Below are 21,594 nucleotides of genomic sequence, written 5' to 3'. Positions count from 1 at the left end.
GGGATAATTTCAGATGGTGTAATGGTAATTACTCAACTCACATGTGGTAGCTGTGCTGCTTCACCTGGACAATGGCTGTTTCCACACAAAAGTTTCAGGCAAAGCAGGAACAAATGCAAAACAAACTGCTCGTTTTGGAATAGATCATGAGTTGGGATTTTTCTTCACTTTGTCTCTCATAGTTTCAAGAATTTTCTTAAAAAATTTTTTTCTGGGGGTGCCTGGGTGGTTAAGTGCTCAACTTTAGCTCAGGTCATGATCTCACAGTTCATGAGTTCGAGCCCCACATCAGGCTCTGTGCTGACAGCTCAGAGCCTGGAGCCTGCTTCAGATTTGGTGTCTCCTTATCTCTCTCTGCCCTCCACTCCCCCGCCCCCCCCCCAAACAAACATTTAAAAAAATTAAAAAAAATTTTTTTTCTGTATAGGCGCCTGGGTGGCTCTTGTTTGAGAATCCGACTCTTGATTTCAGCTCAGGTCGAGATCTCATGGTTTGGTTCATGGGATCGAGCCCTGTGTTGGGCTCTAGGCTGACAGCACAGGGCCTGCTTAAGATTCTCTGTTTCCCTCTGTCTTTGCCCCTCCCGTGTGTGTGTGTGTGTGTGTGTGTGTGTGTGTGTGTGTGTGTGTGCGCGCGCGCGCATTGCGAGCACTCAATAAATAAACATTAAGAAAATTTTTCCTTTAGATAGGTAACATATCCATTTTTGGACAATTCAGCCAGTATTCACCTCTGCAGCCTTGTTAACAGTTTCTTTTTTATCCTTTCAGAGACATGTTGTTCATATATAAACCTTGTGTAATTCCTTTCTTCTATATCTTCTTGATAAGTTCTTAGTGTAGTATATTGGAACTGCCTTACGAGTTTCTTTAATAGTTGTAGTGTTCTGTCACATTACTGTACTATAATTTATTTAACTAGCACCCAACTGATGGGCCTGTATGCTTCCAGTTTTTGGTGTTATAAACAGTATTCGCATTAATGCCCCTTTGCGTACTTGGTGTACACCAGGTAAAAGTATATTTGAAGGCTATATTTCTAGAACTGGAATTGCTGGATTCAAAGGGCATATGCAGTTTTCAATATTGGGAAGATACTCTTGAGAACCTATTTTATGTTTTACTGAAGATATTATCCACTGAAGAATGTTACTGGTGGACAGAAAGATCTTAATGTTAGGGCGCGTAGGTGGCTCAGTTGGTTAAGTGTCCAGCTCTTGATTTTGGTTCAGGTCATGATCTCATGGTTTGAGTTCGAGCCTCGCGTAGGGCTTTGCGCTCACAGCGCTGAGCCTGCTTGGGATTCTCTGTTTTCCCCCTCTCTCTGCCCCATGCACACGCTGTCTTTCTCAAAAATAAATAAATAAACTTTAAAAAAAGATCTTAAACTACCACCCCAAAGAGTTACTTGAATGAACATAATGTGACCTGAAATGGAAAATTTAAGAAACCTCAAGATAAGCTTAATTATCAAACCCAGCAGCCATTATTGTTGAAGAGGCAGATTGCCCAGAGTAGGCAATTTCTACTATTTTCTGATTTCTACCAATTAGAAAAACATTTATGGTCCTGTGGCTCATTCAGTCCTCTCATAACACAACTCGAGGGGCTCCTGGGTGGCTCAGTTGGTTGGATGTCTGACTTTTGGTTTCTGCTCAGGTCATGATCTCACGGTGAGTTGGTGCAGACACTGCTTGTGATTCTTTGTCTCTCCCTCTCTCTGCCCCTCCCCTGCGGACGTGTGTGTGCTCTCTCTCTCAAAAATAAATAAATAAACCTTTATAAAAAAACCCACTCAGATGGATCATGAAACCATTTAGTCATCAGAATTAGTTGCAAGTAGTTGTTATAGCTAAGGTTTAACAATCACCTCACACAATTAAAAGAAAGTAATATTTTAAATCCCCCACCCTTCCAAAAAACACATTTTAATAACTGTCTTTATTTTACAAGTGGAGTGCTATGACTCTAGAAAGTACAAGCCTTACTGGCTGGTGGTGGAACATGGGTCACTTAATCCGTTCTTTTCACTTTAGTTACCTTGTCTGAAAAATGGGAGTGAAAATGCTGAAGAATCTCCTTTGAACACCCAGAAAAATAATTGTATAGTCATTTCCAGAAGGTTATGTATTATAGAAATGAGTCTTAAGAGACATAAGATTATAAGGTAATTTTAAAAGTAACTCTGACAGTGTTTTAGAAAAAAATTAGTCACATTCTGCCTACATGGTACTAACATATGGTGCAGCCCTGATGAGCTGCACAAGTGGGCTGAAATCAAAATGCATTTGGAGAGAGGAGCAGTAGTGACTCACTAGATGAGACAGATTTGGCCTTATGGCAGGGCAGGGAAACTAAGGCGGAACTGGTGGTCTTAGAACATGCCAAATTTGAGCAAGTGATACAAGAATATTATGGGAAAGTGGAATGACTGAACCCTTGGATTTGGATTAGCTGCTGGATTATAGCTAGGCCCCGTCTTTGTCCGTAGAGCCCCTACTTCTCCACACAGTGGGGAATTTTTGCTTCCTCTGACTTCTGTGTACATGGTTCCGTGTGTCTGAAGATAGAGGCCAGTAGGCAAATATTTAACGTTGATATGCCTGGAACGTTGGGTTCAAACTAGAAAGATACATAGAAGAGTTAGCAATTCTGCCCAAAGAAAGCTGCATGTTAGCTTGGCTACCATATGTAAATTGCTACTGCTACATCCAGCAATTTGTTGACCAGGACTGACAGTGCTGCTAGGGAAACAGGAGGAGGAAAAGACAGAATGAGATTCCTACACCCCACTCCAGCCCCCAGTGGAGAGCTGTATGGGGAAGAGAAGGGGAATTCTTTTTTTTTTTTTTTTTTTTTTTTAACGTTTATTTATTATTGAGAGACAGAGAGAGATAGAGCATGAGCATGGGAGGGACAGAGAGAGTTGGAGACATGGAATCCGGAGCAGGCTCCAGGCTCCGAGCTATCAACACACAGGAGAAGGGGAATTCTTAATGGGAATTTGAGAATTACTTTGAGTCTGTAGGCATTTTGAGACCACGTAGGAACAGAGATTTTTAAAAATGTATTTTGCATTCCCTATGTGTCTCATTTGACCACCTCCAAAATGGGATGCCTCTTGTTTTGATATGTATATAGTCATATGGAAAGATTACTAAACAGGAGATGAGAGGACAGATGAGGAAAGGAAGAACAAAGAACCAGACTCACCCACCCCCGTTAACCTTAATGTGCTACTTATTTTTTGTAGCAGTTTCAGAAGATTTAATAATTATGTTGGCCTTATGAAACAGGTTTTATGTTTATTGGTTGTGAAATAAAGGTAAGGATGGTATTGGCAAAAGTCTGTCTTCAGGCCAGTTCTGACTCTTGATTCTTAAATATGGGTTGTTCACAAGAAAATGTTTGTAATTGTTAAGTGAAAAAAGTACATTAAACAATAGTATATACAGTCTGATCTGTAATTTGATAATAATTGTATGTATTGGAGTATGTATGCATAGAAAAAACCCTGGTAGGGAATGAACCAGAATGTGGTTTTATGTAAACGTGAATAAATAGGCAAAAATTTTAATTGAGGAAATAGAAAAATGAAGGGGGAATACTTAATAAATATTCTATAAAAAGGGAGGAACTGCTCACAATACTGTTTTTACCCAAATACCACAATTTAATGGGGAAAAAAGACAGTTTTCTTTTTCTTCTTCTTATTTTCTTTTTAGATGTTTATTTTTGAGAGAGAGCGAGCACATGAGGGAGGGGCAGAGAGAGAGGGAGACAGAGAATCCAAAGCAGGCTCCGTGCTGTCAGCGCAGAGCCTGATGTGGGGCTCGAACTCAAGAACTGTGAGATCATGGCCTGAGCCGAAACAAAGAGTCAGACGCTTAACCGACTGAGCCACCTAGGCGCCCCAAAAAAGACAGTTTTCTTACTAAAAAGTTGAAATATTTATGTTTAGATATCTCAGTTGAAGAAAATGTTAGTGGGGAAGGGTGGCTGGGTGGCTCAGTCGTTTGAGCATCTGACTTGATTACGGTTCAGGTCGTGATCCCAGCATCGTAAGATCAAGCCCTGTGTCCAACTCACTGTCCAACCATAGATCCTGCTTGGGATTCTCACTCATTCTCTGTCTCAAGTAAATAAACTTAAAAAAAAAAATGTTAGTGAAAAATTTATAAATTAGAGCAGATAAACCAGGGAATTCATTTCAACAGTTGAAGGTCTGATATGTGTCATCTTTATTCCAGGTATCCTGAGGATATAAATAGAAAAGGAAGTACTCATGACTTGTTCTCAAATTAGTAGCATTTGAAATCTGTTTCATTGGGGCACTTAGCTGGCTCAGTCGGTCAGCAGTTCGTGAGTTCAAGCCCCGCATCAGGCTTGCGCTGACAGCTCAGAGCCTGGAGCCTGCTTCAGATTCTGTCTCCCCCCCCCCCCCCCCGTCCCTCCCCCGCTTGCACTCTGTCTCTCTCTAAAATAAAATAAAATAACATTAAAAAAAAAAGGAAATATTTTATTAGCAAAAATTTAGAAATGAGGTTTACACATAATTTTTCTCAGGTGTATCCCACATGTGGTAGGGACTAAACTAGAATTTGGATTACTTTGTAAAATCAGTTTGGAGAAAATAGAATTATGCTTTTATTTTACTTCTTTTTTTAATTAAAATTTTTAATGTTTATTTTTGAGAGAGAGAGAGAGAGAGAGCGCGCATGAGGAGTGGAGGGGCAGAGAGGGAGACACAGAATCCAAAGCAGGTTCCAGGCTCTGAGCTGTTAGCACAGAGCTGGATGTGGGGCTCAAACTCACACAACAGCGAGATCATGACCTGAGCCGAAGTCGGACGCTTAACTGACTGAGCCACCAAGGCACCCCTTATTTTACTTTATTTTTAAAGATTTTATTTTTTAAGCAACCTCTGTACCCATTGTGAGCCTTGAAGTCACAACCCTGAGATCAAGTCACATGACCACTGACTGAGCCAGCCAGGTGCCCCAGAATTCTGTTTTTACATGATTTAGTGATAATCTGGATTAATCTAGTGCTGTCATATAGTTTTACAGATCGGGAAACTGAGGACCAGAAAAAAGTGACTCATTCAGGATCACGCAGATGACATCAGATCTGGGCTTTGACAAACTTTTTTGTCACCTTGCAGCAAGGAGAGTCAGAGGGGACTATTCTATCATGACCCCTTTAGACACCTGAGGAGAGCTGTGGATTCTCTCTTCAGGGAGCCTCCTGTGTCTGTTTTTATGCAGTGTAACAAAAAAAATCATAGGGTAGTGTTCATAGACCTACCTTTCCCCATAGCCCATACATGGATTTTGAAGAGATGTGAGGGCCCCAGATTAAGAATCTTGATGAAAAAGGAAAGTTAAAAAAAAAATTGTTTCCATGTTGCACAATAATATTAACATACTCATCTGTACACCTGAAAACCAGTTGAGAGGGTAACTTTTATGTATGTGTTTTTGACCACAGTTTTTTTTTTTTTTTTCAACGTTTATTTATTTTTGGGACAGCGAGAGACAGAGCATGAATGGGGGAGGGGCAGAGAGAGAGGGAGACACAGAATCGGAAACAGGCTCCAGGCTCTGAGCCATCAGCACAGAGCCTGACGCGGGGCTTGAACTCACGGACCGCGAGATCGTGACCTGGCTGAAGTCGGACGCTTAACCGACTGCGCCACCCAGGCGCCCCCGACCACAGTTTTTTAAAGCTGGAAAAAATTGTTACCGCTAAAGAGCACATACTGGCCAGTGGAGAAGGAGATGAGATTGAGATCTGTTTATAAATTTCTCTACCAGGATCAGGAAAAAGGAATACACATAGATGATTCAGTCACTAAAGAGTCAGAAGCCCCAAACTTAAGCCTAAATCATGGAAATGGTAGCCACAGAGCAAGTGTTTACAAGGGGGAAAATGATTTTTCTAGATCCCACAGAGAAAGTGTTAAGTTTTATCCCTACTAATCTAGACAAGTCAGAACTAAGCCTGATGTAGTGCAGGGCCTGGACTGTTCAACATAGAGACGTTTATTACAATAGAAGGTGATACTCTGGGGATGAGGGACTAGCAGGGAATTTATTGTGCGCTTCAGCGTACCTATTTAATCCACCTAACCACCTACAGGTTACATATGAGAGATACAATTAATGGTTTCTCTGCGTTCAGTCTTGGGCCACCTATTTGTTGCTGTGTGCTTTCACACATTTTATTTCATTTAACGTTAGATTCTATCTACTGTTAGTTGTGGTGTATGTGTCCAGGATCCTGGATTACAGTCTGGTGGCAACTGTTCCCTGCGACAGGTTCCTAAGGAATTCGGGTAGATTGGAGTACCAGGCAAACTCTACTGGGTTCTAGCACCAGTCCCTGGTGGAGTTTTGCATCATGATGAGCTGGGCTAGCCAGGAAAGTTTCTCAGTTGATCTTTTTATCTGGTTACTTGACTTTGTAGGATACAAGAGTGAGACAGATGTGCAGTTTACCGGTGCACTAAACCCAAACTTTTTATTGAACCAGCCATATAATAGGAAAAAGAAAGAAGCAAGAGTATTGCAAAGCAGTCTAAAAGGTAACAGACATTTTTTAAAAAGAGCTCAGTTTTCCTTAGTAATTCCTATGGTCTCTTTCCTCTTCAGTTAGAAATGTGTACAGTAGCTTGGTTGTATTCTGGGCATCCATTTGGTTCCTATGGGGGTGTGTAGTTAAGTCCTCTTATTTTACAGGTGAGGAAGCTGACACATCAAGATGTTGATGAACTTGCCCACATCTGCTGATTAACAGCAGAAAGTTTTCACTTAATTGTATTTCTCTTGTGACAGTTGAGACTTCGGATATTTACCTGCTTAGAAGATTTGCCATTAAAAAATGGTCAGACTCAACTTTATAGTCTTCCTCATTTGAGGTCTTTTCTGTGGCCTGTGTGCATGATCTTCATTGTGGACAGTTTTAACTTGAGTCAGTCTTTCACCCAGGGGTCCAGCTGCCTGACTTTATATTTCAGCTTCTTCATTGCCTGGATTCTCGTGATCTTGAGAGTTATTTCATTTCTTTGTGTGTCTTCTCATCTGTAAATGGAGATAGACTGGGTATGAGGATTAAATATAAAGCACCCAAAACACTGTATGGCATACAGTAAGGGCTCAAAAAAATGTTACCTCTTAAAATTATTGCTACTTTAGGGGTGCTTGGGTGGCTCAGTCAGTTAAGCATCCGACTTTGGCTCAGGTCATGATCTCAGGATTCGTGACTTCAAGCTCCGCATCAGGCTCTCTACTGTCAGCGTGGAGCCTGCTTCAGATCCCATCTCCCTCTCTCTCTCTCTGACCCTTCCCCTCTCACTCACTCTCTTGTAAAAATAAATAAAAACATTTAAAATGAAAAAAAAAATCATTGCCAGTTTATAAAATGTCTGGACATTTCTCACTACTTCTAGGTAATGAGGTTCACAGTTACTTCTCCTGCCCCCCCCTCCAGTTTTTTTTTTTTTTTTTTAATTAAAGTAAGCTCTGTGCCAAGTCACGACCCTGAGATCAAGAGTTGCATGCTCTACTGACTGAGCCAGGTGCCCCAAGGTTTGCAAATCTTAAATATTATATTTTGTCAACCCAAGGATGCACATATTTACTACCATTGATGGCATTGGAAGCTCCTTGATTTCTGGTAATCTTTTAGATTCTAAAGCTAGAAAAATCTGTTCAAAAAACTATTCATCTCAAAACTGGATAATAAAATTGGTGAATTATCTATTATATTGAATTATCCAGGCCTTTTTTCATATTTTCCAGGAGATTTGGGGTTACCGTGAGGACAGGAAAGGCAAAAGGTGGGGCCTACCTTACCCACCTCTGTCTACAACCTGAATAGCTTCACTTTTATGTTTAGGGAAGAAACACTTACGCCTTTAAAAACATTTGGAAGTCTCTAATCTGAATAGTTGTTCAGTTCTTCATTAGTTCCCAGCCTTTTATGAAAAAAGTTTTCAAGGTATCAAGGGCATTTACTAACAATTGTTGAGTTGGTGAGTCATACTAATGAGGCCAAGGTCATGAGTTCAGTTCGTATGTAGGTCATTGAGCATTACTGTGCCTGCTGCCAGCCCCTGTATCTAGAGTTTGTTATTTTGTGCATACTAGTAAGAGTTGCTGATGGTGAGTGAGGCAGTGGCCATCCTTCTGGGAAGGACACTGTTTTGTCGCTTACTAAACATACAGGCTCTATAGGCCAACAGAAAATTCTGAGAAAGAAAGAAAAAAGGGTTCATGATCTTGCCTGTCCTAAGGAAGGCATGTAGGAGATCTGAGTGCTTTTATATCAGTCCAGAGAGGTAATGGTGTTCATTCATTCTTGGATCTTTTTATTTGCTTGCTTGCTTGTTTGTTTGTTTGTTTGTTTGTTTGTTTGTTTAATTAATCTCTACACCCAGCGTGGGGCTCAAACTCACAACCCCGAGATCAAGAGTCCCATGCTGTCCTGACTGAGCCAGCTAGGTGCCCCAATGACTGCATCTTTAAAACATGGCAAGATCATATGAATTCCAAGATATATTCCAAAACCAAATATAATTTTATCCTTCCTTGGGGAAATTGTGCAGTAGGTAGTTTGCCTTTTAGAGTTCCCTGTACCACTGACTTGCTAAGTGCAGTTTTAAAATTTCATAGGAAGTCATGTTTTGAACATGTTAACATGTCACAAGTAGGTGAATACTGCTTGTTTTCCTCAGAGCTAGCTTGCTCTTCATCCTTCTTTCCTCTGTTGCCTTGTGCACCACCACCCACCATCCTGCCATTGGTGTTCCTTTCCCCCCTTAACTCTTTTTCACCTCTCTTTGGAACTGCCTTTATACCTTCCCTTATGGTGATTGAGAAAGGTGGAGATTATCTTAAACAGACTTCTGTGGAGCTCCAAGGAGGTACAGGACAAATGCAGTCCAGGCTTCCTCACAGAGCTTAGGCATTTTGTTTGGTTCCCCACAGAAATGAAAGATGTGAAAAACAAACCTAACGCTTTTAGGTTCCATTCAGCTTTCCTCTCTCCCCAAAGCATTTGTTTTCTGACAGACAAGGCAACAATATGTAGGAAAAGCAAAACTGGGAAGGCAAAGCTTTTAAAGAATATACCTTCTTGTGTATTAAGCTTCCCACCGTCTTTCTTCAAGTGACAAGGATCTGTGTGGAGGAAGAGAGTGCTGATCCTTTTTTGGGTGTTTGAGTTTTCCTTTAAGAAGTCTTTGATGACTTAGGAGTAGGGTGATTAATATCTACTAATGTGTTTGTTTCTTTAAAGAATTTTTTTTTCTTTTTTTTTTTTCTCCTGGCTAGGCAATTAGGGTGTTCCTTAACCCTTTTAGGGCTGCTTTGTTTTCTGGGACCTAGACGTGTGTCTCTCACCCTTTTATACATTGGCCCTTCGTAATGATCTCAGGCCTCTCTTTTGCTCTCTGCTTCTGGAGATTCCCCAGCTAGGATGCAGCCTGAGTCTGGTCTAACAGCTTCACACAACAGCAGTGTTTCTCAACTGTTCGTGCACGTTTCATATGACATTTTGGGAAACGTGACTCTCTGGTCTTTTCTTTGCCCTTTACCTCTTCTAGAATAAAATGAACAAGTAGGACTTCAACCTGTTCTCTACCGTCCAAGGTAGTAACTGCTATTCCAGAGCCTTCTCAAGACACATTGTCTCAGTAAAAGTTTGTACCTCCTAGATACTGGTCACATTTGGGGTTAGAATCCCTTGTGCAGATTATTTTAGCATCTAAATCCTTAGAGTAGTCCCCACCTTAAATGATGATAATGATACAGGATTAAGTGAGGTATTGTGAACTTAGTAAATGTAAGTTCCTTTCCTCTTAATAATTTTGGTGATGTAGGCAGGTCCAAGTAAAATGGTTTTAGAAGTTTTTTTGTTAATCTGGATTTTGCCTTAAAATGATTGGAGGCATCACTACTTCATTAGCAAAATTGGAAACCAATTAGATCCATATGAAAAGTCAAATTAAGTACTTAAGCACCTATTTGGACCAGGAACCTCTTTGTCTTTAGGAAGGGTAGGTAGAGTGCAGTGTCTCATAGTTCTGGTTTTCACTTTGTCTTTCAGAATTCTTACTTTCCAAAGTAGACTTCATCCTTGATGACTTTTGGCAATTCTCTGTCTTTACCCAGGGCCAGACAGAAGTATAGCCGGCAGGGGTGGACATGAAAGTTTGTAGGAATTTGGGCAGCTTTCTTTATAGAATCAATCTTTACTTGCAAGATTGTTCGATAATGTTTAAAAATAAATCAAATCGGTTTTGTGGTTCGTCTGTTTGCTTTTAGCTTCAATTAACTTCCCCATCTTCTGATTTTTTTTGGTTTCAGTGGTTCACCACCGCCCTAGGGCCACTGAGATGCATTTATACAGACAGGAACTTAGTTGCCTTTGAAGAGTTTTATGCCTGGTACCTGCCTATTCAGGAAGGTTGCTGTGGGGAAATAGCGTGGTCTCTCCACATTAATAACATGACCCTTAATTGCTAAAAGAATTATATAGCCTTTAGCTCTCTCGTAGTTTCTCATCCAAAAGCAGATGCTAAAAATGAGATTTTTTGTGACCTAAATGTACTGAAATTCAGCCTCATAAGTTCTGGTCCTTGTTTTGCTATTTGTTGTGATATTTAGGGACAAACCTGTATTAAGTCTTTTAGTACTTTTACTTTCCCATCTTTTAAATTGATGGTGTTTTAAAATTAACTTTGAGATGTTAAATGCAATTTATATTTTAAGGTATTGTGTACTTTAATGGGAGAGGGAGAAGGAGTTCTTTTATCTTTTTTTTAATTTTTAAAATTATTTTATTTTTGAGAGAGAGAGACGACAGTATGTGAGCAGGGGAAAAGCAGAGAGAGAGGGAGACAGAATCTGAAGCAGGCTCCGAGCCGTCAGCACAGAGACTGACACGGGGCTCGAACTCACGAATCGCGAGATCGTGACTTGAGCTGAAGTCGGATGCCCAACTGACTGAGCCACCCAGGTGCCCCCCCCTTTTTTCTTTTTTTTTTTTTTTTTAAATCCTCAGCCATGGTGACAAAGGGGGGCATTTCTTTGGAAAGAAACTACATTTCTGGTATTATGAGAAGTGTAGGCATGGTCCACTTATTTTTCTTTCCTTGGTTTTTTAGAGTGAAGACATAGTCCAGAGAGGTGTAAAGCCACAGGTATGGGCTAACTGCTGGATGAGTGTGCTCTATGGTCATCTCTTTAACCTTCTTGCATGAGGCCTGTTGTGCAGATTTGAAAACGTTGCATTCAGAAAGGTGATGGCTTTTTTCCTATATTATGGGGTGTAATTTCCTATTCCTAGGAGGCTAGAAATATTTTCTTTCTCTTTCTCAGCTTTCTCCTTAGCTATTTCCCAAAGCAGGCTTATCTCCCACTTGAACTAGCTGTTGCCTAGTCGCTCGTGCGAGCGTGCGTGTGTGTGTTTGTACACACAGCAGCTACCCGGCTAACTTTCTTTCCCCATTCCAGTTCAAACTGGAAGACCCTGAGTAAACCAGAATAAGGATGAGGACAGAACTTAGTGGATTCCACACAAATACTACCCACGTGGAATCAGAATTTGTTCAACATACTGATTTTTTAATCACCACTGGAGCTGAAATAAAGTTTAAAGTTATGTAGTATATTGTTACAAACTAAGAATTACACGAAATTCCAGAACCAATTTGGGATCTGAAAATACGACCTGATTTGAAGGGTGGTCACAATTTGACAGGACAGTTTTATTAGGTCAGGGTTAGTTTCAGAAACTCCAAGGGAGGCTTTGAGTTTATACTTTTGCCAACAAAACTAAGCACAGAAGAGGATCTTTCTGCTAGTCATTATCTTTGACACTGATTGGGGGAGGAGGCAGTAGAGGAAATGGTAAAGTTTTTAGATTTCAAAAAAGGTGTTCGTTTTCCCCCGTTAGCCCTGTCGTATCCTCTCAGTATACCATAAATGATCATTTTAATATCAAACCAGTTTGCATACAACAATGACTAAACTTGGTGCTTTTTGCCTTACAGTGATTATAGATTTGAAATAGAAAAAAAATGTTTTACAACATTTAAATTCCCCCATCCCGAGGTCAGAAATTTTTTCATTGTCTAGACTTTTATTGGAAACTCAGAGGTTTTGGGCTTTTGTGCAAAAAGGTGATTTTATTAAAGCACAGGGACAGGACCCATGGGCATGAAGAGTTGCCTATCAAAAAACATTTTAAAAAATTAACTGCCACATTTTTACAAAAAGCTCCCACAAAGTGAGATGTCAAGTAGATGATTACATAAATTGGTCAGTATAATTTAAAAAAAAATTTTTTTTTTAATGTTTATCTGTTTTTGAGAGATAGAGAGCCAGAGCAAGAGCAGGGGAGGGGCAGAGACAGAGGGAGACACAGAATCGGAAGCAGGCTCCAGGCTCTGAGCTGTCAGCACAGAGCTGGACAAGGGGCTCGAACCCATGAACTGTGAGATCATGACCTGAGCCAAAGTGAAGTTGGCCACTTAACTGACTGAGCCACCCAGGCTCCTCTTTTATGTTAATTTAAAAAAGTATTTTTAAATGTTTATTTTTGGGAGAGAGAGTGCACACAGGGGAGGGGCAGAGCAGTATATTTTTGCCTATGCAAAGTACTGGATTGGGAGCTCTGGGAGGCTCCCAATTGATCATATTAGAAGTACTCAATTTTTGAAGTGAAATTCAAGCCCATAAAGGTTTTAAGCTAAAAATTCTAAGTGTGGTTGGTTATTCTCAAGTGATATCAGTTGCTTACTTCTTTTCTACAACCTTTCTATCCTCTAACTATCAGAAGCTTTGGGGGGAAATATCCAGTCCACTTAACTGTCTGAGGTTATGACTTTTTCGTAGATTATTACACTTTTCTCATATACACTGATGGTGATTTTTAATGACATAGGTTCTCTTTTATAATTTGGCAGTAAGCTCTAATTTCCTCTGTGCTCACATAACCAGACTTCACATTTTTGCCCTTCAAAACACAGTTAGATTATTGAGCTAGAAGTATAAAATCCCTTCACTTGTCATTGAACTCGTCCCTGGTTATGTCAGTCAAGATAGACAGCCTGACGTTCGCATGTGCCACCTGGGCCTTTTTGCTCAACTATGCTTTTCTTTGCTCTTTCACTCTTTTGACGAAACGACTGCTGTGATTTCTGGCACTTCTAGTCCAGTTTTTAAACTGTTTATTCCACTCCCATGTTCTAAATGCAGGCTGTGCTGTTCTTTAAAGGGTTTCCCTTATCGACTGATCAGTTTTAATGATTTTGGTTCTTAATGTTATGGCAGGCTGATTGCCCCTACCCTAACATCATTGGGCTTTGAATTGTTGCCCTTAGAAAAGAAGTAGAGAATATTCAAAGCAAAGAAAACTAAGACCACAAGGGAAAGAAGAGGAAACCTTGAGTGTATAAACTCATAATGAGAGGACACACGGTAAAAAGGGACTGAGGGAAAGTTACCTCTTGTAGCAGACCATTGGTTATAACCGTTCCTGCCATCTCTTTATTTCTAATGCATCCTTTGTGGGAAAAGCTTGGAATGTGTTTCTGAATCAGAAATTTAAAAACAACTTACAGGCAGTTTTCTATGAATAACTGCTAATTCTTTTTAATTTCCCCTTAACATCTGCATTTTTGTATTTGAATAATTGTTTTTATCATCATTTAACTTTGTAATCCTTTTCTAAAATTGTGACTTATGATTAATTTCTGTGCTTTCTTTTCCCACAAGCATGTTGAATTTTATTATACTGAGATGACTCTTGTGACCTGCCTAAAGAGAAGTGCCCTCCTTCATGTAATAATATTTCCATCGTTTAAGTTCTTAAAGCAGTCTTGCCTTATACATTATAAAATGGATTTTAAAACGTTACTCTAAACCGGTGATTTTCAAGCTTTGGCTTGACAAAAATTACTTAAGGAGGGCACATCTTTACAGTATGCTGAGCAGTGCCTGGCTGCTCAGTAAACTCTTCCACATTAAATGCTCTCTTGTTATGCATGTGATTCTGATTAAAATAGAAATTGAATTAGATAATATTTTTAGTGAATAATAAAAGCATAACAGTAACCAGTGAGATTATCTTAAAATTTGTTGATTTCCTTTTTAAAAGAATCCTTGAACTAAAAAGAACCCAATTTTGGTTTTTGACTGACCTCACAAAGTTACTTGTTGGTCCTGATAGCTTTCTGTAGGAAGAAGCATGTGATCAGCTCCAGTGTACATAGGAGAAACTAGGACAAACCTAACCAGTAACTTAACCAGTCCCAGCTAGGGTTACTGTCTCCTGCCTGTCCGGCAGTCAGCGCCTGGCAACCCGTGTGCCATGTGCCAGTTGCAGTCTCCTCTCACTGCATTCTGGGTTGGCTTCCTCCTTTAGCAGGATGGAAGACAGCTCCTGCCGCTTGTGTCTCTACAGGAGCCAGGGTCTCTGACAAAATACAAAAGCAGTTAGCTGCTATTCAAGTTCTAACTTTTGGATGGTTATGTTTGCATGTTCGAACAGAAGACACAGTTCCTTGGTTGGATGCAGAATAGGGGTCAGGCACTGTTAGCCAGTCTAGAACATTTAGGCCCATACAGTGACATGTTGCCTTTCATTATTTTTGTTTTCAAGTAACGCTATACGTTTAGGAGTTCATTTGTTTACCTCTTTACAGGCTGAACATAACTTCCTTTTTTCAAAATTCCCTGTGTTGTGAACTGAGCTTGAGTGAAGTGAAATCTTTGAGGTAAGGCAATGCTAATGATAAAAATGGGAAAGAAGGCCTGTGCAGCTTGGGAGCCTTCAGAGACATAGTTTTAGAGTCACTGCCTAAATATTGAAATGCCACCACTTGTTGTCTGGAGGATGGGAAGCTAAATTGAGAACGGGAGCACCACATCTGCCTCGACTGCTAAGTATATCCATTTCCACTGCTCACCCATAATAGAATTTTTATGTGTGCATTTATTAATCTTGGTTTTAACATCAGTTTAAAGGAGGACGGAGAATGAAGAGACTAAGATTGCATTCCTCCGTCCTTCCCTTACATTTGAGTGTGTGTTCCTGGTGGGTCCCTGTTCTTTTTCATCATCACTCTGATGGTTTTTGGTTTTTTGTTTCTCTGGAAAGGTCAAACAACAGAAAAGACATGATTTCCTAGTACTCTATCAAAAGGCAGAATATTACTATCCCATTTTCATTTTTACTTTTTAAATTTTCTGGCAAAATAAGATTCAGGGTAAAGAAATTTTCCCTGTGCCACCTAATGAGTATCACTGAAGCAGGAATTTTTAAAAAGTCCTTCATTCTGATGAGGAACCATTAGGTAACCACTCTGCTCTCCGCACCATAAGAAATCAAGGTTGGTCCAGTGCAAGTGGTAGTATGTGAACAGTTTAAGTTTTTGGTGACCAGTTCTTTAGCCAGCTTGCCTCTGGCCTGCTTCCGATGGTCTGAACCACTACTTATGTGACTATTCTGAGGTTAGTGTGGACCCAGCACTGTGTTCATTGCTGCCTTTGGCACATGGAAAACTAAGTTTAAACCAAGGCCAACAGCCTAGTTTTTCCTTCCAAAAACATTTTCAGACCACATGAGGTGAGCTTTTTTTTCTTCCTTTCCTTTCCTTTCCTTTCCTTTCCTTTCCTTTCCTTTCCTTTCCTTTCCTTTCCTTTCCTTTCCTTTCCTTTCCTCTCCTCTCCTCTCCTTTCCTTTTCTTTTTTCTTTTTTCTTTTCTTTTTTTGCTTCAGGTAGTTTCAGGCCTTGGGGCCCCTCAAAACCTGATTTGCAGAAAGGAGTTTGAAGATGTGAAACAAGTTAGTGTTACTTCTGCTCTGTTAGCCACTGCTATCTTCATGGATCTGACACTCTATTTATCTGACAGTGCACTTAGTACTGCTTCGCCAGGGAAAATCACACAAACCCAGCCTGGCGCATCAGCACTTTCATTGTGTGCCGGGCTGAGCCTCCCTTCACATGCTCACATCCCCCTTTTAATCCAGTACTCCCTTTCCCCTCCCCAGTCCTGCCTGTTTCTGTGGCACTTATTGCTGGTTTCCCTGAGCTCCTGTTTCCACTTTGTGTTTTTTGTGGGGCCCAGGAAGCTAAAGCTGTGTGTATTTGTGGATCAGACAAGTGCAGCAAGTTAATATCATTGGCTTCTGAAGGGGAGAGTGAGGTGATGGCTGCGTTTAAGTTGGATTTCCTTCCAGAAATGATGGTGGATCATTGCTCTTTGAATTCCAGTCCTGTGTAAGTATTTTTGTTGTCTAATTTTTATCATAAGCAGAGGAACTGGGCTGTTTTCTTTGTTATTTGGTAAAACTGGTCCCTTTCCCTAAAAGAGGGAAGGAAAAAATCGGGTGAGGAAGCCAAAGTCCACAGTATTATTATTTTCTATTGTACTCTGATTCTGTCTCCTTACTACTGATTTCCTTGGGGCTGTAGCTAAGTTCTGTACAAAAGGGTACATTTGATACATGAGCAGCAACATCAACTCAAGTGTGCTGGCTCCAGTCCCTTCAAGCAAGCTGTAGTGTTTCCCCATGTGATAGATTCCAGTGCATTTTTTTTTTTTTTAAACCTTAGCTTTACTGCTTTGTGTTGGGTATGCAATTTCAAACAGTCTTTTGGGATGTTATTTATTTACATCAAATTCTTAGACTCATGTCACAGTGGAGACAGGTTACTAGAGTGTATTTAGTAATGTATGTAGAATGCTGTATTGGCATCTAAACTGTATCCCTGGGCCCTGATTTTTTCCTAGTCAAACTGAAAATGCAACACAACACATGATTTCAGGGATGTCAGATGTGTGCTCTTCCCCTCCCCTCCTCAGCAAAACTGTATCAATTTTGATTGGCAATTTGCCCAAATTTTCACCATGGGAACAAGAAATCTAATCAGTTTAAAATACTGTTTAGTAAGTGACATTATCATTGTACACAGCTAAAATGCTAACCTGGTCCTGAGTTGTAGCTTCAGGGAACCTGAACTCTGAACTTCGTGAAGAACGCATTTCTAACTCTTGTTTTCAGTTAATTAAACTAGGTTTCAAAGTATCTTGAAACCTCAAGCAGATGAGCCTTAGGTTATTCAAAGCCAAGAATATTAAATGGTAGAATATTCCCTAGATAACAGGCAGTAGTCTAAGTCCTTCAGTATAGCCCTCCGTTGGAAATCCATCTACCTTGGGATTATCTGTAGCAGGTGTGGATGATAGCAGATTTTGAACAGTTCTCTGTGGAATAGTTTGGGGGACCTCAAAGTTAGCTGGCTCACTCATTTGATACGGATGTTATGCCTTCTCTGTAGTGTCCAAAATAATGGTAATTTAGGTTTGTCTTTTTATGCAAGCTCTTTACTGCTAAAATTTTGTTAACAGCTGTAGCTAACAGGTGAAATCAATGCCATCATAAAGACTTAATATATATTATCAAAATACTCCCACATACCAGATATATGTCCCTAGAACTAGGACTTTGTGGCTCAAATTATCTTTCATTGTAACAGTTTCTCTCTGTTTTGCCACCGCCTTTGTTCAGTCCTTAGATACAGTATTTTTCCTCAGCCTGCTCTCTCATATTTCAAGAGGTTAAACTAATTCAGTATCCCATGAAGTCTGGATCACGGAACACTGCATGAAAGTCACCTGGAACATGAAAATGCTGATTCCTGGACCCATGCCCAGATATTCTGATGTTAGAAAAAGGCCCCAGAATCTGTATTTTAGCAATGCCCCATGTGGTTTTCATGCACACTGAAGTTTGAGAGCTAATGGACTGAATACAGGTCATTCTGTCAGAGGTGATCAGGGAGCATGCGGTTGGAGCATGTTTTCCCAAGTATGTTTGCCTTTGTTTTAGTCTTCCATCTTCTCAAAAGCTTTGGGAGGTTAATTGGGCACAGGCTGTTGCCTCTGTTTACAGATGAGAAACAGTTGAGAGGCTGTAACTGACTTGCCTGAGGACAATTGGTGTCGGCTTTGGACCTCAAATCAAGTTTAATGATAATCTTTTTTATTTTTGCCCCCTAGACCAGGCTGCCTCAGGTGTCATTGAGCAGGTACCCATCGACTTCTTTCATTATTGCAAGTGTTTGGGCCCATTCTCATGGGCACCATATACCAAAACACAGATTTGGGAAGAAGAAAGTTCGTGAGAATGGTGTGTTTGCCACATTTTTGTTGGGTTCTCAGCCCTTCTTTTAATTCGTACTCTTTAGCAGGAGACTTGACATCAGTAGTTTTCTCTCTCAAGTGATTTTGCCCAGTAATGTGATCTAGCAATGTATCTATTTCAAAATTTCCTGCAAAAGAGAAGAATGGCTGGAGGAGCTGTGGAAGGGCTGGGGACCTGAACTGTAGTTCCTATTCTTACTTTTAACAGTGTCCTTGATTCTGCTGTGACTACTCTTCAGCTTCCCTGGTTTCTCTTACTTTGCTTGTACCCTAGGAAATGGGTGTTCTCTAGGAGTTGTAGCTCAGTCCCTTTTAGCTTTCCCTTGGCTTAAGGGGGTACCGATTGCTTTTCTGATTCTCACATCTCTGTATTTTTCCCCCAAATGTCCCCTGAACTTCCCCGTGCAAAAACACTTTCCCAAAATGACTGTACTAGAACCTAAGAGGGATCAGTAACTTCTTTTCGTCATCTTTTTCATTGGGTTATCTCCAATTTCTAGTGGGTTCTGCCCCCAAATTTTTCAGCATTGCCTGAGACTGGGCCCTAATCTTAGGAGCTAGTTTGTGCAAAAATCTCTTTATTTCCCCACTTCTATTTCATCCTCTGTATTGTCAGTTGTCTTTAAAAGACCAGTCCGATCACTTCCTTGTTTAAAAATCTTGTAATAGCGGGGCCTGGGTGGCTCAGTTGGTTAAGCATCCGACTTCAGCTCGGGTCATGATCTTACAGTTTGTGAGTTCGGGCTCTATGTTGTGCTCTGTGCTGACAGCTCAGAGCCTGGAGCCTGCTTCAGATTCTGTGTCTCCCTCTCTCTCTGCCCCTCCCCTTCTCTCACTCTGTCTCTCTCCTTCAAAAATAAATAAACCTTAAAAAAAGAATCTTGGAATAAAGTCCAGGCCTGTTAGTATCACAAGAAAAGCTCTTCAGGGCATCTTTCCAATGTATCTGTTTATTCTCAGTGATTTTCTAATGTTTTCTCTCTTTTTTTCTAATCTTTTAAAATGTGTACTCTCCCCTAAGTTTCTCAAGTCCTTTTTTTACCTAATGTTATCTTACCTTCTTCTCTTTTTTCTGAGTTCTTACCATTTTCACATCACTCCATTCTATACAGCACTGTTTCCAGCCCCTTTGTCCATTCAGCTTAAGTCCCTGCCCTCCTCCTCCAAATACAATAAAACCATCATACCCATTTTTTTTCCCCACAGAACTTTTAAGCATCCATGAAAATATTTGAAGGTCCTTATAGTTGTGTTCTTCCACTTGTTTGGTGCCATCACCTTCAGGACAGGTACTGCTCAGTCCCCTTCTATAGCCCCTTGAGTGTGTAGTATCTGGCACATAGTAGGAGGTTAGGAAATACAGTTGAATGAATGATAAGCCCTGTGAGGTTTGTTTGTTTTTAATAATTAAAGATAATTACTGAAATAAGGTCTCTAGGTGTTATCTCCATTTCTCAGGGAAGAAGGCTGAAAACCTTCACAAGCATTGTTAGCCTGTTTAGTTGTTGAAAGGTGACTTAACCTTTATTAAGAGCTTTTTCTAATACCTAACATCCCAACTAACAGGAAGATCTCCCTTTATCCAAAAGGAAATTCCTTCCTTCTAGAATACGTACAATTTTGTCTCACTAGAGAACAGTTGGTAAGTAACTCAGGCCAGTGTTTCTGGGTCCTTTTTATTCTGATGTTCTTCTGTGCCGGTTTTCCACAGCACAGTATCTGAGCCAGAGGGACCTGGTAGGGGTGGGTGGTGGCTGAAGATTGGGAAGCAACAAATATTTATGCCTCTTGGGGATTGGTAAGTATCCAAAATTTTTCTGTTTGTATAATGAACAAATGGAGGTCAACAGGTAATGAGAAGGGTTGAGTGGAAAAAAATGAGTAATGAAAGGTTTTGGGAATTATTTTTTAATTTATTGAGGTATAGTTGACATACAGTATTATGTTAGTTTCAGGTATGCAGCACAGTGATTTGACATTTGTGTACGTTGTGAAATGGTCATGACAGTAAGTCTCTTGTCACCTGCAAAGTTAATAGTTTTATTTATTATATTCCCATGCTGTACATTACATCCCCATGACTTAATTAACTGGAGATTTGTATTTATTAATCTCCTTTACTCATTTTGTTCCCACCCAAGGAATTGATTTTTGAGCAGATGTAAAGGTAGTATTTGCCAGCCTGTTTGGCTGCAAAGAACAGATACCCACTGGAGCTAGCATATGTGAAAGGGTTTTTTTGTAAGGGCACACATGGGCTGGACTGTAATGTAATTAGGAACTTTCTGGAAGACTTAGAAAATCCTTTCTTTCTGACCCAGGACACACTTGTCCTGTCTCTTGTCCTCACTGCACGTGCTGCTGCTTGATTGCAGCATGGCTTTGCCTTGCCATTCTCCCTTCCATCCCGTTTTCTTGCTCCGTCTCTCTTTGTCTCTCAGATTAAGATATAATTCACATAACATAAAATTTATCCTTTTAAATGCATAATTCAGTGATTTTTACTGTGTCCACAAAGTTGCACAACTGCCTCCGCTGTCTAATTCCAGAACACTTTGATCACCCCAAGAAGAAATCTGGTACCCATTAGCAGTCATCCTCCTGCACCCCCAGTTCCCATTCCTAGGCAACTGCTAACCTGCTTTCTATCTTTATAGATTGGTCTGTCCTGGAAATTTCATATAAATGGAATCACACAATGTGTAGCCTTTTGTGATTGGCTTCTTTCACTTGGCATCATGTTTTCAGGCTTCATCGATGTCGATGTTGTAGCATGACCTCTCTTATCTCTTGCCACTGCCCTTTTACCTTGTCACCTGAGGCTGTCTCTGCTTGCAGCTTCCCGAATTCTGACTTCATCACTGCCTGTTTCTGTTAACCAGTTCCAGGTTCTGTAGAGCAGTGTTCTGTGCCATAGAGCTTTCTGTGATGATAAAAATGTTCTCTGCCTCTCCTTATCCTATGCAGTAACCACATGTGGCCAGTGGCTATTGTCTTGCTTGGTAAAGCCAAGCCGTAAGGAGCTTGATTGGCCAGGCCTTTCTGTTTTAAGCATAGGTCTTAGATTTCTGGCTACCCGGTAGATCAGTTTGTTGGGTTAAGGTTCACCCCACTGGTATAGTTAGGTGGAGCCAGGGGATGGGGAAAAAGTGGGACAAGACATTAACTCTGCCCCCCTGAGCTGGGCCTGGGGCCAGGAAGTTTTGAGAGGGAGATAAGAGAAAGAAGAGAGGGTTTAAGAATTCTGAACAAATGTGTGCTTTGAAAATGAAGCTCTTAGTTTTGTCTCTCCTGTTTCTCTTCCAAAATGGTTCTCTTTTTTACTTTCCTATAGCATGTTCCATCAAGAATCCAGGTAGACAAGGCAGCCTCTGGTCC

General features: G+C 40.4%; 1 protein-coding gene across 15 annotated transcripts in view; it reads left to right on the top strand.

Annotated features, from left to right (window-relative positions):
• The window catches only part of CELF1 (CUGBP Elav-like family member 1), a 75,530-nt gene that overhangs the window by 27,332 nt on the left and 26,604 nt on the right, over positions 1 to 21,594 (top strand). For 5 of the 15 annotated variants that reach the window (XM_045039272.1, XM_023239828.2, XM_023239830.2 and 2 more), the window contains exon 1: positions 16,138 to 16,289. The exons of 4 other annotated variants lie outside the window; for them this stretch is intronic. In XM_045039272.1, coding sequence (XP_044895207.1) covers positions 16,219 to 16,289 — 71 coding nt within the window. In that variant the 5' untranslated portion in view covers positions 16,138 to 16,218. Of the gene's footprint in view, positions 1 to 11,169; positions 11,305 to 13,546; positions 14,785 to 16,137; positions 16,290 to 21,594 lie in introns of those variants that run through there. 6 more of the 15 variants (XM_045039274.1, XM_045039278.1, XM_045039273.1 and 3 more) reach the window with 6 other exon arrangements.

This window comes from Felis catus, chromosome D1 (assembly GCF_018350175.1).
Source record: "Felis catus isolate Fca126 chromosome D1, F.catus_Fca126_mat1.0, whole genome shotgun sequence".
Lineage (NCBI taxonomy): Eukaryota > Metazoa > Chordata > Mammalia > Carnivora > Felidae > Felis > Felis catus.
This window is presented reverse-complemented; position numbering and strand designations above follow the sequence as displayed.